The sequence below is a fragment of the Bombus flavifrons genome, chromosome 6, assembly GCF_040668555.2.
Source record: "Bombus flavifrons isolate JBK064 chromosome 6, iyBomFlav1_principal, whole genome shotgun sequence".
Classification (NCBI taxonomy): domain Eukaryota; kingdom Metazoa; phylum Arthropoda; class Insecta; order Hymenoptera; family Apidae; genus Bombus; species Bombus flavifrons.
The window spans coordinates 13,126,097-13,146,378 of NC_138447.1; the positions used below are offsets into that span (position 1 = coordinate 13,126,097).

At 42.3% G+C, this 20,282-nt stretch overlaps 1 protein-coding gene across 1 annotated transcript in view; it reads right to left on the bottom strand.

Moving 5' to 3' along the window:
- The window catches only part of LOC138180572 (cell adhesion molecule Dscam2), a 163,515-nt gene that overhangs the window by 89,315 nt on the left and 53,918 nt on the right, over window positions 1-20,282 (bottom strand). Inside the window, exons 2-3 of the mRNA XM_069114569.1 lie at window positions 8,944-9,264; window positions 481-642 (exon numbers count right to left, since the gene is read on the bottom strand). Coding sequence (XP_068970670.1) covers window positions 481-642; window positions 8,944-9,264 — 483 coding nt within the window. The remainder of the gene's footprint in view (window positions 1-480; window positions 643-8,943; window positions 9,265-20,282) is intronic.

Consider the following 20,282-nt stretch of genomic DNA (forward strand, 5'->3'; position numbering starts at 1 on the left):
TCTATTATTAGATATTCTATCGTAGATAATATTCGACTTATATGAAACATAGATAACGTGTTTTCGCATATTTTTCATGCACATTTGCATATTTCACGCGCATGAACATCATATATTCCTTGCATATTGAGCCTGTATAAACAACCATAATCTAATCACGTTATAAGAATCGCAAGATAGAGACATAATCTGCATAAGACAACCCGACCTGCCTCCGGATCAGTTCAATTATATTTAAGGATTCTTGAGATGTTTTCGATATTCACGGAATATTCCTTGAAGAAGTCGCTTGTACGTCAAACCCACGATTTTTATCTTCATCCGACTTCATAAAAGGAATAAATACAAATATAAATTCGCAAGAATAACCGGTTGAAAGACGATGATATTCATTCCGAGAGATTTCACCCTACTGCTCGTTCTTATTTATGAACAGACATCATTAGAGGATAGCCAGAGATGTTTCTGGTGTTTACTCACCTCCCATCGTTGACGGGTAGATGTTGAAGGACGGTTCCTGAAGCCAAGACGTAATGGTAACGTGGTCGCGAACGAAACTGGGCACGTTGCATCGCATAAGTACGTTGTTGCCGAGGAAACCGCCGGGACACTGCACTTCCGGATCGTAACGCTGGTTCACCACTGAAACACACAAACAACCAGCCGCTCGAAAGCGTGTCTTGAAAGCGCAGGGCCGACAGGGGCGGATTTGTCATTCTTGAAAAGCTCTGAGCCACCTAGACTCTACCATCAAGCAATACCGAATATTCTACTAGCTATTTTAAAATACAATACTTATTATTTTTCTAATGATACTTAATACTTAATATTTGGTATGAAGAATATGTAACGTTTTCAAGATTTTAGCGACGCCATTACGCTATTGAGTCATTCCACGAGTAACGTCGTGTTTATGTGTAACTTTAAAATATTTATTAAAGCATTTATCGATAAATAGTATATTAATTATTGTTTTTGAGAACTATTAATTTTTGGTAATTCTTCAGTTCCTTTCTTGAAATATTGTCGCAATTTCGATCAAGAATATTAACAGGTTGCTAGTTTGAGACGAGATTTTTTATCTTCAATATTTTGTAGTGACTGCAGCGAAATAAACAAAAGTTCGTTTGTACCCTTTCATTCGATCTAGCTTATTGTTCTCACTCGACAGTGCGAATGAGTATTGGCACGATGAAAGAGAATTCCTTTTTTTTTTTCATATTGATGTCATCTGTAATTCTTCCAATTGCTACCTGTAGGTTCCATATTTTATCTGATGTATCGCACTGATTTTCTTACAACCAACGACATAGTTTAGAATTCGCTTCGCTTCAACGTTAATTAACGAATTGTTCCCTTTTATCGAAACTGTAGAATGTAGAGCGTTAATAACCGAACATTGGCAAACCTAATAACACTAAGCCTCATTAACCGGACTTCATATGCTTGTACCATTCCGACGTATCTCATAAATTCATGACGTATTAATTAAACGCCGGAAGCTGTGCACGATTTCGTTGTTTTATTACAATGGATCCGCGAAAGTGTGTTGGGAGCGGAGAGGAGGATTTCGATAAATTCGTCTTCCAGCCATTGCGTAGCTCGATGTTAACGCGCCAACTCGAAACTCATTTTTCCTACTCGTTAATTCCAGCAAGAATATCCGATCGTTTCTACTAGCAACCGTATTCCGAGGTAGCGAATACGCCGCTTTTAGTACCGTTTTCGCCGACGAAGACTAAATTATTTCAACGAATCGATATGAAGCTCGTTGCAGAGTAGCAAATATGCATGCGGGAGATACGTACTACTGTCGCTTCATCTAAGAATGTTGACCTCAAATATGGATGTTCCACGGGCAAACAGCACGGAATTTCTCGCGGAATTCTCGAAACGAACACGCACGCTGGGATATTCTGTTACGCAGTCCGCGTGCTGTTTATTTAATATAATTATGATAACGTCATGTTAACCAGGAAGTCACTACATATATATATATTATTCGTCAGAAGACGTAATACTCTACGACGATCTCTGCATCACGTGGATATATTAATCCATTAAATGCCAACGTTTCGTTAACGCAAAATTTCATTTGCAATTCACTTCGTTCGATTTGCATTATTGACTTTTGATTTTCAGCATCGGTTATGGAAGAGAATTCGAAATTAATATCTTTTTCCCCGTTACTTCGCTGTATATTGTCTGGAACTCTGCAATTTTATTGCAGGTTCCAAGGAATATTCCAATCTTTATATTTTTTAATTCACCATTTATATAATTTTATTCCTATTCTTAATTTTCCTAATGCACCGCTTAAAAATATTTATTATCACAATATTCTATTATTCGAGTACTCAAAAGAAACGATATGCAAATTATCTTCGTCGTATCTTTAAATCTAAAAATGTTAAAAACATGAAAAGTCTTCGTCGATCCCCGTTGTAGATTCGAGGCTTTCTAGCAGTACGAATCCGTTCCTGAAGTCTGCGCGCAACATAATTGTCTCTGCGCTAGAAGCTTGCTAAGGACACGGGTGGTAAAGGCGAGAAAAGGGAGAAAGAAAAGCTGTTAAGTGGTGCGGCGAGGGTGTAAGGGAAAATGGAGGGCGCCGCGGCGATACCTCGGAATTAAATCCGGAGAGGCTTTGTGCGACTGCAACTACAAGATGTTGATACCCGTAGCCGCAGAATCAACTTTTACGGTGGATGGTTGAAAGCCGGATAAAAGCGGACAGACTCCAAATGAAGCGGATCTGAACTCTTAATTAAAAAAATCTCGATAACGGCGAGGCCGTCGACGCCAAGCTCTCTATAGGATTGTGGCGCTCTTTCAAAAGGTCATAATGAAAATTGAAGGTAAATAGAAACAAAATAGGTGTAACGCGCCCGCGGACTATTTACGAAGAAAGGGTGTATCACGAGGCCCGTGATAATTACCTAACACAAACGAGACTAACCCTGGCGCACACGTACACCAACTGTGACGAAAATGTATCCCTAAGAAAAGTCCGCTTCCTGTTTTCCCGTTGGAATTTTCCTAGAGGAGAAAGGGAGCACGAAGAACGAAAGAAAATGAAAATAAAAAGAAACGAGTCACACTTCCATGCTTCCTTTATAGGAACGGTAGATCGATCCGCCGGGGAACCACCACCGAATTGTAGCCTCTTTTTCTTAAGATGGAATACCATCGTTCCTTTCCCCAATATCAAACCCGCATGACGCTGTGTCTTTCTTTCCCCCTTTGCTCTTCACGAGGTCGTTAATCGGCGCAAGAAAAATCTCCGAACCGATAGAAAGCATAGAAACTCGGTGGAAGATTGAGAAGCAGAATTTGAAACCCTTAAAAGGATAGCGGTATCTTATCCAAAATCTCGAGGCTGTCCCAATCCACCCATGAACTAGCGTTCCGCGTAAGTTGATGGTCTCGGCTGAAAGGTTGGCAAGAGAGCAGAGGCCTGAAAGAGGGTGAAGCAAGGACGCAGAACGAAGAGAAACCGATGCTGGAGAAAAAGAGACACGTTAGAAGGGAATAGCCTGTCGGAGAAAGAGATGGTGGCGAAAGCAGAGGGTGGAATAGGAATAGTAGTAGTAGGCGGTGGGTAAAGGAAAATGTGGTGGTGTGTAGGACCTGGCTGTGCAACCCGTTTCGAGAGTCAGCGGAGCGAGGCACTCAGACTCCAGAATGGGGTAAAAACTCGGTGAGTTCGCCTCTGCTTTCTCCCTCTTTCTCTGCTTCCAGCGCCGGCTTCCAAGCTTGCTACCACCCCGTATCACACGGCTCTCGGTTACGCGGCAACCAAGCCAAGCATAAACTCGGCAGACGTATCGTGGCAGGTAATATTTACAAACCATGAAACCTACGGGAAGAGAGGAACGACCGACTCCAGCCGGCCCCATCCGTCCTACACTAACTCTGCCTTCTCTGCATCCACCGCGGCACATTCACCTGTCAGAAAGAGAGAGGGCCACGAAAACCGCCTTCTTTTTCCACCGACTCGAATTTTCCGCGGAGACGAGCCAAGAGTCTTTTCCTAGACGCACTGCTACGTTGCGATTATGTCTTCGTTATCGTTCGCGTCGTATGGTTGTAAAGAACGGTATAATCGAACGGTGGATCAAATGGGTAACGAAAGACTCGACTCGAGAGAAAATCTTTCACATTTGATTGGAATACCTACACGAAGAGAGGTTGGTTATACGACTTCCAGTAAATAGAAACTTGGGCTGTGTAAAATAATTGAGTTCAAAGCTATATAGAGAGCAGGGTGAAAATTTACGATACATGATTCGTAAGAGGGTGAATTATGCAAGAGAAATCCAGCACAATCGAGTAGCTATGGAAATATCGTGAGAACTAATGAATAGACTGTATTTGTCGAGATGCAGAAACGAAAGGTGAAACTGGAAAACGTGGGTTCTCTCTGACGAAGTTCAACGCTCGTTTAGCCGGGTCCCCAAAGCGCACCGTTGTCGAATTAGATCTGCGACGTAACTCGAGCTCGGGACGCGTAATTATTTCCGTATAAAATTTCCGCGAATTTCGTCCGCTCGCCGAATAAAAGGACAGCCTGTGGAACTCGAAAGAAATTCCACCTTTTGCGAATGACACAGAGAGTCACGTTAAATTAAAAATAATCGTTCTTTCCTCGCTTCGTCGCAACGGATGGTGACGAAACAGAAACATGAAAAAAGGCAGCGAAAAGAACGAAAGGTCGTGTGTTTTCAGACGAATTTTACGGAAGAAATTTTTTCTCCTCTACTTGGAGGAAGTGAATTCATTTTCCGATGGAAACAAGCAAGTATTCGACGCACGAAAACACGTAGTGCAGCTACGATAATAAGATTACTTTAAGCGTCTTGTTACGAGCATGTCGAATATGGCACGGAGTATCTTATACGATCTCGAAGAGAGTAGCAAAGCAGAAATTCCGTGGACGTTTTCCGTTTATCAGTGAGAAATGTTCGCGAACCATAAAACGCGTGTATTCTGCTCGTTCCCGTTCTCTAGAAATTCACCGAGAGCAAGTATTACTAAATTGAACATTAAGTCTGTTCACATTTCTTTAATCTTAAAATGTAAATCTTCTTAATTTTTGCAAACAACAAATTCATTCCATTCACTGCAAATAATACGTTTGATCATTGATTATTAAATAAATGAAACGTTAAATTATTTATCAATAACGAAATTAAATAATATGTTTGGCCACTGATCATTAATTGAATAAAATATGAAATTATTGATAAATGATAAAATGCAAATATGTACTATGTTTGGTTATTCATTAGTAATTAAATGAAATGTTATATTATTAACCAAAGATAAAATGTAAAGTATTATATGTTTGATCACTGATTATTAATGAAATAAATAGTTAAATTATTAATTAAAGATAAAATGTTTAGTACCGTATTATAAAAATACGAACTTGAAGAAATGATCTAGAAAGCACCAAAAATTTTTACATTTTATACGGGGAAATTACTTGAACAAATCCATTTACTGATAAAGATGAATAATCTTTTGAACTAAAGCTATTTCACACACGAAATAATCGAAAACATCGTACGTTATTCATTGTATCATTATTATTCTATGAAAATACGTTGCATTTCAATTAAATTGCAGCGAAAGGCTAAAAGATATACTATATAATCTAATATATTCGATCAATTCAGTTTCAATCATATAACATAATATAATCATCTGTTTCGACACGAGAGACTCGTTTGTAACTATTTGATCGAAACGTTGTCGTCTATTCTTGTTCACGTCTTTAAGGAGCACGTAGAAACTTGCCGGAAGTAATTTCAGCGACATATCCATGTCGATAAACGTAGCGTATCTTAATCAAGCACCGCGTTTAAAGACCGAACAGAATAAAAGCTCGAACGAGTAAACATTACGCGGGGCGAATGCGTGCGGTATTTACGCTAGAGGCGGTCGTCGAGATTTCTCATTACCGCGACGCGGCGGCACCACTGCCATCGTCGTTGCGCCACGAAATTAAAGTAGAGCAACGAAATTTACAAGAAGAATAACTCCCTGTACACATTGTGCCGAGTAAATGGAAGAAAACAGACGTCTTACTGGAATCGGACCCCGTCTCGAATGCGTCGCAGTCGAGTTGAAAAGCGCCAAGTCGCGGCGTCGCTACGTTGCCGCGGCAAACAATACGGCTGTGGCCCGTTGTTTTTCTACAAACGTCGTTAAACTCACCCCAAGCTTCCTTCATGGCGATATTCTCGCGGCGCATTCCGTGAAAAGCCGATATTAAACGACGTCTTCTCCGAGACTGCAACAAACTTCCAATCTCCGAGGATCCAGTTTTTTATCATCACCGATATTCATTCGGTTTTGCAATTCTTTTTCCTTTTTTTTTTTTTTGTCTTTTCAGCTTTCGTCTCCTTTAGCCCATCGCAAGAAATTATCTTTGTCTCTTCGTGAAACAGGATGGGTATTTTTCTGGTTGTAGGAGGACATACAACGCAGTCACTTTGTAGCTCCAAACGGTATAAAAGACGCGGAAAGTAATTTTTATATTATTACCGAGGGCCAGGTCAGAGTGTTTCTTACTGGGATGTAATTTCCCCTTTCAAGGACTTTAATTAACTTCTTTGGCTCGTGCCACGGGGATGGCACTTTAAATAGTTCGTTAAAGAAGAATGGGAACAAAAAATACGACAGGTTGAAGCCCGCGCAAAGGAACGAGCTTGTGTGCGTTAAGTCCGCGAGACGTCCGCTACATTGTGACGATATGGTTTAAACGGCTCGTCTTGTAGCCTCGAAATTATTTCTCGAATAATATGACTTCATACAGCGGTCGTTCCTGGTGAAACATTGTACCGATGTTAAAGAAGAAAAAAAGAAAAAAAAAAGAAAAACATTCGCGTAAAGAATATCGATCGACCGGTGGATAAAAAATACAGAGAGAACAATGAAAATCGTAGCAATATATTTGAAAGGCGACAATATTTGCTCTTCGTGAAAATACAGAATTCGATGTTGGTTAAACAACCAACGATAGTACGATGGTGATCTATTCGAGACAGTCGTTAAGGGGCAATCGTCGAACACGAGCTTCCCTCCTCGATGCCCCTTTATCAATCTAGTTACCCTTATTATTTCACGAAGGATGCGGAAGCGACGGTCGAACGAGCCCCTATAAAATCATTCTCCCAGCGACACGTTCTACGAATGAACGAAACGTACGCGTTTTTGATCACAGATGGGTATAGTTAGAGCATAGTTAGGAAAAGAATACTGGGAAACGGAAAAGAAACCTCCATTGTTGTTAGTCGATTCACGATCAAACGGGTATGCGGCGCTGGCTAATCATATCCGTTTTGCTCCGAGAAATACACTTATCTGTCGTGTTCGAGGAAAGACTTTTCTCGCCGGGGAAGAACAGAGTCAGCGAAGTTGATCGAGTCGGAAAGGAACCAGCGGATTCCGAGAGGAAAGTCGTGGTGACGCGGAGAGCAGAAGCTGACGTGGCAGAGGTATGCATGTGAAAAGGTGTGGGCTACGTTCACGCGACGATGATTTACGGGCATATTAGGTCGATAAGATATCTTCCGGTTCGTTGACCCGGAGGAAACTCTATTTTTAAGACGGAGACACCTCGTTCTATCTTCCTAACTCCCAACCCTTTCTTCCGCATCGCCCATGGATCTTGTCACGGATTCCGGTTTTTGAGGAACGTCCGATAAAACAGCCGGAGGAAACAACCAGCGACCGTGAATATATTCTCCGTTCGCAAACGAGCGACGGGCTTATCCATAAAACGGAAACGATGCCACCGCGTCGAGGGCGAGTCCCGATAAGACGGGTTTTTATTTTTATAGCTGCGGTTCGTCGAGGGAAATTCGAACAATTCCATCGATCGACGAATATCTCTCGTGGAGTCATTACGCGAAAGGAAGAAGTTGGACTTCTTGAACCGAAGGGAAACATCTTTTTTAAATGTCGTCGAATGAAATTCGACCGACAAACTACCCACGATGAATCGTATTCCGTTCATCTCCTAGTGCCAGAGTCATGCCAATTGCGGAATAGAGGGCGCGCAGGTGTATCAAAGCCAGCGACGACGCGAAGCAAATCACAAACCCGATGGGAATAAATATTTCATAGCGTCGAAGACGTACCATCTTCCGATCGAAAGGATGAATTATTCCGTCTAAGAACGGAACTGCTGTTGGCTGCATTCGGTTTGCACGGCCACGAGCCCAGGGATGTTTAATGCGAAACGAGCACCGCAAAGGGTCTCGTTGAACGCATGGTAGATTCTTCCCCTAGTTCCACTGCCATCAAACTTTCCTCCCTAAACGAAGTCTCAAGGATGCGTCCTTACCGGAGAAACCACGGCCGAAAAAGCGACATGAAGGAAAATGAATATTTCCATGACGACATACTGATACACGATCGATCAAAATAACGAGCGGTTTCATGAAATGGAAATGATCTTCCTCTTCTTCTCAGGGTGGACGTAATGTGACTATCATAGCAGAAAAATATGACAAGTACACGATAAGTACATTGAAAATGAAAACAACTTGTTAATTGACGAAGTTTCGTGGAGGTCAAAGACGTAATAATTGTTATTAAGACAAGCGATATGTTAATATAAATGACAAGCAGATATTTTGAAAATTTCGAAAACAAATAAGGAAACAATTTTAGTAACATTGGATTAATTAAGAACGAACTGAATTTTAGAAACGTTTCCTTATATAAAAAAAAAAAAAAAAGAAGAAAATAGGAAATGTGACTTATCATGTTTTAACCCCGCGATCTTTATACGGGAATTGAACAAAAGTCGAGGGTCGTTAAACAAGGATGGCAATAGAGCAACGGAATAGGAAGAGAGATAGAGGAGAAAGCAAGCGGTATACCAGGCAGACAACATAATGCAGATAACGAGCAAGAAGTTTCGCGTGCCTGCTCTGACAGTGACGTCTCTGCTAACGATGGCACCGACGCTGTTGACGGCGGAACACTTATAAATAGCCCAGTGGACGTCCTGTCGGAAGACCTCGGCCTCGAAGCCAGGAAAGTGGATCGTCCCGTTGCCAAGGACGTGTCTGATTCCAGGGATACTCGTTATACTGCCACCGTCTGCTGCCAGCCAGTCGACGGTAGGTGCCGGATTTCCTCTCACTATGCAGTCCACTCTGCCGCCGTTCACGTTCGTGAATTCCACCCGCGATGGCGGTTCCGACACGAAGCTCGGTCCCTGCATCTCGTACGAGGCGTCGCAACCTGCAACAAACGGGACAGGTATCGTCATAATGAGCCGCGGATTCTCTTTGCCTACCCTCCCTTACCCAACCCATCTCCCCTCCTTTCCCTCTATTCCCTGGTTACACCTCCTCCTAGTATACCTTTCATAGGGACTTTTGCGTGGCTTTTTGTTGCCAGACCGACACTTTCCGTTCGTATGCGAGTTCCTCGCATTCTGCCGTTTTTGAGAGGATTAGCATAATATTCTATGTGAATTGTAATTAAGTCTACGGACATTTTAGTCGTGTTAAATCGTTTCCCAAGGTAGTAAGGTATTTAGGGAAATGAAAAATCCGTAGAAATATGATATAGAATGGAAATAATAAAAATAGGGAATAGAAAGGGTGGAGTGTTAAAGTATAGCTAAAGTAGATAGTATAGTATAACGTGATATTTCGCAGCTGAATAAGGTTACAATTGTATCGTATCTAGAGGAATTGTCTGGAAGAAAACGCTATTTCCTTTTCTCTTTAACGCTTTGTATTCTACCGACGATTCTGTAGCAACGTTAATAATGTAGAAATTGCAATTCAATTTTATTTTCATCAAAAGAAATAGAATGGATAAGAAGGTCTATCACATAGATTATAAACAGTAATGTTTTAGCTTGAGAAAGTTTCGCTGCGAAAGTGTGCTGTATATTTGTACGTGGATTACATATATAATAAAAATCATGTTGCTTCAATAATTTGTATAAATCAAATATTTGGTTGCCTTCCTAACCATCTATAGTTTGAAAATAGCCCTATGAATAATTCAACGCCCGCTTTAGAAAATCAGAAATTATCTGAAACAAAACCGTATTGAAGTCTCGTTAACGACCTTGCTGTATTGCAAATCGAAGAGTTTCGAATGGATTTTATCGAAACGCGATTAGCAATTCGACGATAAATTCGGGACGGTCTGGCAGCGCGATTCATTCAAATACTCTCGCGTGGATCAAAATAAATTTTCCTTACTGTTTCAATCGGCAGTTAGAAGAACATTAATCATGGTCACAGCGCGTGGACACCGGTTGATGAATTTTTTCGCTCGGCTAGCCGAGTTCAAAGTAATTTTCAGAAATGTAGGGAGCGAAACGTAGCAGTGGCGATGAGAGGCAACGCAGGGGCGGCTAAAGGGGAGGGGCTGCACTGTATCGTCGACGGGACATGAACGAAGATAATACGGGTGGCCATAAATCACACATTTAACGCTGAAATTCGGCCGTAATAGCTTCCATAAATGGAGCGCATTGCGTCCCCCGCGAAGCCTGTTAACCATTCATCACCCGAGTTATGTTGATTTAAGTAGGAATGCCGGTCCGCTTGGATGTATTCCGCATTCCGTCCAACATTGCCCATCTGGAAGCTGGCCCAACGAACTACGCTGAATACCCAGAGGAACGTGCATCGAATAGGGTTCGCTGGCTTCGCCATGTGTGGCGTTACATTTTAGTTAATAATGTTCGATGCGCGCGTTTGCTCTCCGATGATTCAAAAAAAGATACATCACTCTCTTTGCTCATTGTATACGCAGAGAGAAATTAAGTCGATTGACAGAAGTTAATACCTCCATGTTATGTATATGTAATATTGTTGTTCAACAAGTTATTAGCTAATTGAATAATACATTTAGTTCATAGTGCCCGATTGATGCGTACCAAATTTTTGTAGTCATACGAACGTAGTAATCGAGTGTTATCAAATTTAATACACTTGGACCTAATTAATTAGAACGTAAATGTTTTAACAAACAAATAGAATGGTATACTCTTCGTAGTTACTGTATTTTTTTGTGATAAAATTGATCGTAAAAATTAACGCATTGCTTTCGTCGCCTTGATGTTGTTAATTTGGCAAAAACAACAGTTTTCCTACTGAGGAAAGCACAAAAAAATCATTACTAATATGTGCAGTTTCTTATTCCAATTATACGTTACAATTTCTCTTAATGCGGGTGAAACAAAAATTCAAAGACCGTAGATTAAAATAATATAAAATAATAGAAAGATTCAAATAATTAAGAATTATTTCAGTGACATACGAAAAAATCGGCCACGTGAAAGGTTCGCAGAAGATATTCTAATCCACGATCGACGCAAAGATAATGAATATCTCTCCTCTTGAAATTTCTTTCCGTTTAAAATCTCTCCGCGAGAAGTCAGCGTTAATTAACTGCTCCTCGACACGGGAGCTTCAGACGAAGCTTGCGGTCCGCGACACGACAATCCTTATCCGTGAAAGCCACGAGACTTCTCAAACAACGAAGAATTTTCACCGGCCTCGCAAAGCTGTTTTCTCTGCTCGGTTTCTTCTCAAGATGCGTTCGCAAGTGTACGAACTGCGCTATGATCGTGAAAATTGTTCGCGCTATCTTTCCTAATAAAGAGGCAGTTGTATCATATTTCGCGAGAGCCGTATTATTCGTGTTAAGAATCACCTCTAGCCATTGTTCTTTCCCATGATTTCTTTAACCTCCGCCGTTCCTTCTTCCTAAGACTTCCCTTTTCCATGTAGACGATAATACCTTATGACCTACATCCCCTTGGAACTCGTGCAACAATTTTTCTCCGAAGAGAAAGAGTAAAGCTCGCCCCGTCATGAGCGTAACTCTATATTTTCCGTCCCGAGAAGTCCATTTCACGTCATAAAGGTAACTTAATTTCCTATAACGTCAGACGCACGTCGACCAAACCCATATTATCCCCCACCCTTCGATGCGTCATCCCTCAGCTTTCCGCCACGCCATCCCGTGTGTTCCTCCCCTTTCGTAATTCGACGTTTGATTAAACGTACGCTGGCTGCAACGTTACAACCCGCCAAGCGGTACCATACCATATCATGACACCAAATATCAGGAAACGAATTGAAAAGGAGTTCCTGCCTTTTCGCTTCGTTACAAGATACCAAAGTAGCTGATTCTTTATAAAGAGAGGTAAAACAAGAAGAAATCGGCTAGAACGCGGAAAGTTAAATTAGGTGTACAATGGAAACGAGTAGGAATTGTACGAGTGAAGAACCCGATGGAAATTGAAGTTTACGAGAAATTTCCATATTCGCCTTTCTCCGTTTTTTGTTGTTCCATCCTCAAGCTCCGCCCGCGTGCTGTCCGCCGCGGGACTCATAATCCGGATTAACATTGAGAGAATCTAGTATCACGGCTATTCCATTTTCCCTCCCTGGGTTGCATAGAAAATAAAAAAAAAGAATAATAATAAAGAGAGAAAAATCGGAATAGCCCGCTCTCGTCGAAGTAGTATTTTCAATTTCGAATAATAGCGGATAATCACGCGCTAACAGGTGAAAACAAGCTTTTGATCGAATAAAAAGCGTTTCCTCCATGCCTATTCACCGTTCCAGCTTTTACCAGAATAAAATAGAAGAACAAAAGGAGTAATAGAGGAGAAAGAGGAGCAGCGGCCGGCCGGAGAGAAAACCAGGGCAAAAAGAGACGGGAATCTTCGTACACACGTTGGCGGTATTATTATGTACATAGAAACTATACATATATGTATATAGAAAGAATTATGCAACAACGGGCAACTCACATATCGTCGAATTTTCCATCTTCTTTGTATACAACTCTCATGGTTGGTACTCTCCATCCCAGAAAGGAATCGTTTACAGCGAAGAATCAACGAGGTCCTTCCACCAAGTGAACTGGATGTCATGTGAAAGCAAGGTGGGGCCTTTGAAGCGTGGCACGCACGCTTCCGATTTATCTTCGCGGTTGCGTCCAATTAACGGCGCGCCATATCAAAATGTCCGGATCGGCGCGACGAGTAACAACAACAAGAACGACGGAGTAAAGACACGAAGAGAGGGGTAGATGGCTCGTGCACGTGGCCGGCTCGCAAAAGGAAGCGATGTGTTCTCCGATATAATGGCTCGCTCGAGTGTATTTGAGATGCACTGGCTCATCAGAATAACTAAACAATAGACGGCGACGGAAAGAGAAGGATAGAATGAACGAGGAGGAGAAGCGAAACCCCATCCCTTCTGTATGTCCCGTACAACCAGGCCTGCCAGCAGGTACTCGAGTACTACCCTCTTCGTGATGTACTCGGTGATACGGCTGCAACAGTAGAGAAAAGGGTTGGGCCCGTTGCAGACGCGCGTCTGTATTACACTCTCAGGCACGTATGTGAATGTTTGTGCGTTCACCACCCCATTGAGTTGTACACGATACGTCGAGTGGCCTAACCTTAGTCAACCCTCAACGTCATCGGGAGGGCTCCTCTGAAGTTGTACACTTCTGTTTCTTCGCTAGCTGTTCGAGAGACGAGACGTAACCGTCCATCGACCATCTGCGTAATGCTTTGCGTCAACATCTCTCGGAGACCAGTCACATCCCTTCCATATCCCTTTCCATATCCTCATCCATATACTTCTTCATGTGCTTTTCCATCATCCCTCTACGTTTCTTCGCGATTCTTCTTTAAACATGCTCGAATGACCACTCTATTTCCGAGCTTTTAGACCCAACCCAAGATTTCGCGCTCGCGGCATGTTATTAATGGCTCGCGATCAAAAGTTTCTCTGCCACCTTCCCGGCTACGAATTCTTTTTTTACCCGTTTCTTTTTCGCCATCCTTCGTTCCGCTTTCCGTCTGGTGAACGCTGAAGGAGGGGCGTGGCGAACGCTTGTCAAAGCTACAGCAACCGAATTAAAATTAAACGTTATCCCGACCGCGCTAAAAAATGGATCGCGAGGCTGACGGACGACGATAAAATATGAACGATCATCAGCCGGCGTGACTTGCAGTATTTTGTTCCTCAAATTGGCACTGCGTAAATTTCAGTAATTGCGACGCACCCAACGACGAGAACCGATTTGCCGAAAAATTCGCGGCTGAGAGTTTTATGGAAGCTCGGCTGGACGATCGTTTTCGACGTAACCAAAAATCGAGTCGAATAAGAACTCAACCGACGAAAATCCCGAAATTCTACCTAATGATAACTGTTTCAAGCATCGGAATAAACGCAGCCGTCTATGACACACTCGTAACTTGTCCCGTGATTTACATGGGCGCAACTTTTTATCTCTGGTGTGCAGCAGCCGACGAGAAATCGTTATAATTTCACGGTTGTTGTCGCGATGAAATATATCAGGAACAATCAAGTATATGTTCGTGAAAACGCGCGTATCGTATCGTATCGTGAATGGCGCACTTAAAAAACCGCGTCGGCCGAATGTATTCGCTCGTGATACATGCGGTTATTGTATCGGCCGGTATTGTTCCCGAGCGGTTTATTGTCTAAAAGTATCTCCACTCGAATGCTGGCGACAGGAAAACATCTTAAAAATTCTAACCACTCGGCGAACGAGTCCCCCTAGTCGAACGAACGAGAACGCGGGCTGGCATGCGGACAACGTCGTTGTTGGGATACCTAAGGGAGAGACGACCCGATTAACTTATTAAAATGCGCTCTGGGAGAGCAAGAGATAACCCCCACGACTAATTGCTGATGCTTGCGTTCCAGTGAGCACGCTGTTCATTCACGGTTTACTCGCGCGCGCGCGCGCTCTTGCGACACCCGGAGAAAACCGTTGAATAGAGCAGTCCCCATTCCGGAATCCGCGGCTCATCCGGCGGTTTACAATCCTTTCTTTCAGTCGGCCGATGGAAAACGAGACGGGGATGCCGTCTCTTCGCGGAGGGGAAAAAAAGGAGGCGCGGACAACATAGAGTAGGGGATGGAGGAAGGCGAAAAGGGAGGGAAAAAGAGAGAAGAGAAGAGAGTGGAATCGGGCACACGTACGTAGCCCACAGGCACAAAGGGTAAAAGGTAGAGACGCGAAGGGAGAAGCGAACGCGGTAAATAGAGAAAAAGAGTGAGAAGGAACGAGATGGAGAGAGAAAGGGACGCGGTTAGAAGACAGACAGACGCGAGGCGGTCTCCCCCTTGCACGCCGCGTCCTCTTGTCCGACAATGCAAACCAACTTTCTCATTTCAATGTATTGTTTCCATTGTTTGGGCGTGCAGGCTGCGAGGGTTGATGCCGGTGGTGCTGCCAGTGTAAGGGGAGAGGTTGGGAATGCGAGATCTCCTTTCTAGCACCGATCGTCATCGCAAAACTTTCTCATCTCTCTCTATCTTTCTCGTTTGCTCTCCTTCTGCCACTCTTGTGCCTCCTGAACGCTCAGCCACCGCTCAAACCTAAGCGCCACCCAACTTGCAATCCTCCTAGGAGTCGCCTCTTCAAAGATTACGAATAATTTCGGGGACGGGCCTGTGCTACGAGTTACGCTCCGGCTATCACGGTACACCGACCAAAGAGCTCGACGTTGAACCCACCGAGTTGTCTGAGTTCTTCTACCTTGGCATTCTTAACGCGAATACTATCGCTGGGAATATTTAAAATTCTTTGCTTCCTGCGAGGATTTCATCTCGGAGGAGAAATCGCTGAGATCCGTCGTGTATAACCTGCGAGCGAGCACGCCTGGCCTAGGTAAAGCTTCGCTGTTTTACCTATCCGTATTTCCGTGGAATATATCTTGGTGGAGAGGGATTCTTTTAAATTACGAGAATGTTCAAGACTCGAGCACCGATCCTTTCCTATGTAGTTTGTTTTTAATCTCTATGTCTCTTTTGAAATAGAGAGCTCCTACTGTCATCTATGAAATATCTTTTCCGAAGCTAAATTTAAAGGTCTGCTTCCAAAAAATACTTTCGCTGGGTTTAGGTGAAATTTTCCAAGGTTAACCTTAAAGAGATTCCGAGACCTCGAAACTAACCAAGTTACCTCCTTCTTTTTATAACTACCATTTTAAATTGCTTCATCTTCAACTAACTATACATATATACCATCCACAAATATCTCCTCTTCTTAATTTATTTTCGTGCGTAGAGCAACATTCTGTCGATTATGTACTACTATCTAGCTGAAAATTAAATAAATTCATGTATGCTTGACAAATTTTCAAGCTCGATTTTCTCGGAAATGAAGTCTCTCGGACGTAGAATCTGTCTGACTTCGCTTATGTCACTGTATGACCACGGTGTAAAAAATATGTGTTTTAATATTCACCAAAACGCATTCACGCCTTATGGTAAATTGTCAACGTTAAGGCCGTTCACATAGTGCGTGTTATGCAATGTTTACGGCACGCGTGTTAAGTGCAAGGATGCATTGGACGTCCGTTCCCATCAGTCTGAGTAACAAATATATTACCCTAATTGCGATGGCAGAACTTCTTGGTTACCTAAGCTGGCGGGGAAATCCCCGGGATTTGTCACGTGACGCAGAGTCACGTGCCATGCAGTGCCCCGTTAATTAGCACTAATTCGTTGTACTCCATTAGCAACGGCTTCCATGGGAGGCTGGGGATGAACAAGTCTCGAAGCGCACGCAACTTACAACACGACGCGATGCAACGTTTCGCCATCGCTTCCGCTATTTCGCGTTATTGCATCCGCCAACGCGCGCGCGTATTTAATGGTCTGTACCCTTCGGCCTGCCTACACGATGTTATACGAATTAATTTCATTGCAATTACTTGTCCGATCGATTCATAGAATCTGAGCCCAGATTAAAGCCACGCCTCTGATATTTCGTGATCGAATGTTTTCCGTAATATTTTTCTTGACAGTATATATAGGGTATCTCGTAATTAGCGGTACAATCGAACGTTATTCCGCGCGGAACACTATATCAAACATATTGAACATTTATTTATTTGGCACTTCGTTTTTGAGGAATTATTGAATTAAGTTCATAGCGTTTTTAATAGTCGATTTATTTTATCGTGTTCCGTGTATTATATTTCGTACAATTTACAGAAAATTACTTGCCACGCAATTTTGCAAACTACTGTTTACAGTTCGATGTTAAATGCATCAGTTGGAGGGAAAAGAGAACGTTTTATTCATATCCTAATCTTTTTAAGACTTTGCTAAACATTGTTTTCATGGCGAGGAACGGAATACTGCAGAAGCTTGCAAGCTCTGCTTTAAAGAATTCATCGGCGAAAGGCTCAAGTACAAACTTTGCTACGAACTTTACGAACCTAATAAAATTTGAAAATCTGTTGTGTACGCGTGCACCGAGGTAATTCTTGATTAAATATGTGCAAATTCAATTTTCTTGAAAACGAGATCTTAGGTCTTTATAGTCCGAACCGCATCTAACACTTCATCGTAACTAATTCATACTTAATAGATTAAATTTCAAAACTATTCATAATTCAGCTGTAATTATAAATTTTCGTAAATAATAATAGTACATCTACGTTGATATGGTTCTTTGAAATTATGTTTCGATACAAAAAGATCTGCTTTATAAAATAAAAGTAAAAGATGGAATAAAATACAGATTTAAGTCCAGCTCGAATTAAAATCGCGGAAAAGTAAAACGAAGGAATTGTATTTAAAAATTATATTAAACTTTTCACGTATTTCAACATGCGCGTACATAGAGTAATCTCACGAATTAGATATTAGCCATATTCAAGCATGCTTTGCGAGTTTTCAAACCCAAAATTGTAAAAACGAAGTATCGAATGAAAAAGTATTTGTACGTATTTTATATATCCCATTTACTATTTCGCACAGAACCACTCCCTAGCTCCATACCTACTTGAGTGTATTAGCAATTACTAGATATTACCTATGTACTCTTTGCGCACTCTATGCACACATCTTTTATTCATTTCTCTTCCTCCGTTTTCTTCTTTCTTAATCGATATTATTTGAAATATGTTATTTTAAGTTTTTACATTTTTTCCCGACCAGCTCCCTGGAGGATACGCGCGTGACAATTTTCCGATTATACATATTTCGCCGATATTTCCGCTCTTAAAATCTCCATCAAGAAGCGACATTCAAGTACTTTTTGCGATTATTTATATACGAAGAATTTCAAGAATTTTTCTTCCAACGACTTCCTACATTTTTTGATAGATAAAATGCGACGTAGTTCGCACTCTGAAGACCAAATATTCATCCTAATCTAGAACGCAACCCAATTCTAAGACGCCGGATGTTACAACGAGCTCGTACAAGGACGTTTAGATTGAAAACTAATAGGACCGGCTGAAGATACAGGCTGAATATTCCGCTCGTTGATACAACGATAACGTAAACTGCGCCGAGTTTCGTGGCATTAATATTCAGGAAAGCAGCGGTTACGAGGTTACCGTGTTTCACAGCCTCCTCCATCCCCTACTTCCAACTACCATCCCCCTCCGGCATCCTCAATTTCGTTCTAGTCAGGCCGAAAAGTATGGCAAATTTATGTGCGCCAGTTTGATGCTCGTATTACCATCTTAACGAGGTCTGGAATCGTTCCGAACGTCGAAATATTCAAATATAAAATTACATCGGATCCGCGGCGCAAATCGTTCGCGCACGCAACTCCTGCTCGCGAAGGAATTTCAATTGCTAATGAAATTACTGGAACGTACAGGTCGGGAATCTATCCCGATGGGCCGCGTTTTGGCCTCGTGACATCGCGTCCCCGCTCATTGGACAACCACGCAACACGGAAACGCGTATTGCCAGCCTACGTGTTTGCAGCTGCATTGTTTTGCGGCAGACCGAGCGAATTTCGATCGCCTTTCTGTACAAGAAATGATTAAATGCGACTATATCGTTGCTAAATGAGCCGAGAAAAATTCGTCCATTAAAACACTCATGAGCTTTCGTCGGCGGATTTCACGCGGCTTACTCGTTCGTCTAATTGTAAGTAACGTTACGAATTAGGAACTCGAGATATGTTCTTCGTTGCTAGCATTACGGCTTAATTCGGTCCCAGTTTATTTCGGCGCATTTTCGCTCATTTTATTCGACTCTGAGTAAATTCCTCCCGCAAGTTAAGTTTAAATACATGCATAAACATTCCCAGAAACGAAAGTCGGTCAGTTTGTTTTAACTCTAATGCAAATTCCTCATTTTTAGTTCATTATTGTTATTGTTACTTTATTTTAGTTTACGTATTACGATCATTCAACGATAGACAAATAACCGCAATGTTCTTAGGAGCGAAAACGTAAAGGCAACAGTAGAACCTACCTTAAGAACGACTATATCGCGATCCATCTTAATCGTGGTCAGGGGAACGTTCCAAGCCAGTGACCGCACATCGAGCCAATACTTAAGGATCGATCACCGGTGTTCCTTGACCGGGAGACCTTACAAAGACGGCTTTCTATACGGGCAAGTTCCTTCAAGAAGATAAACAGTGGCAAACCGACGGAGGAGTCAGTTCAATATATATGTGCATATTCCATACATCTTGCCCGAATTTCGCAAATATTTAATTCAGCAACGCGTTATCGTCGTGCGATTACCGTGCAGAACGTACACGATAGTTAGCTATATCGAAGGCTCTGACTGTCCACCGATAAGGATTACAGTTTGCCCTTTGCGAACCGCTAACACGAATTTAATCTCTTTCCTAACAATCGCCAAATCTGATCTTGCCTTCGATGCTGAATTATTAACCGAACCTGGTCCAAAGTTGTCGGATTGGCCCTCGGTTATCGATCCTACATCGCCTCATCCGCGGGAATGCTGAAACTTGCGATCCACCCTGACTAGCACTCTACTCTTGACGATGTTTCCTTAACGCGCTACTCGTCCACCAAGCAACGTCCAAGCATCAAAACAGCCGGGTTCTTTCAAACCGTTTCACCGTTAAAAGCAGCTACTCCATGACGACTGGGCCGCAAAAGCTCCCTTTTGCCTTTGTCCGGAATTGAATTAAAACCGCGCAACGATCCCGGCGGGACGCATTATTTATCCTTCAATGAAACAATGCGGGGCCAGAATGAGCAGAAAGTAGAAAGACGAGAGAAAAACGGTTCATTGTCTTCATTCGGCCGCGACGAGGAATACTGTGTATATGGTATATCAGACTGGTTACGCGATAGGCAGCACGATGGAGAACGATTCTGTGGAATTTGAAAAAAAAAAGAAATCTCTCCACAACTGTTTCTCTCTCTCTCTCTCTCTCTCTCTTCATCTGAGTGTCTTCGTCCCCCTGCCTTCTTCTACAGCTTTAAATCCGTTTAG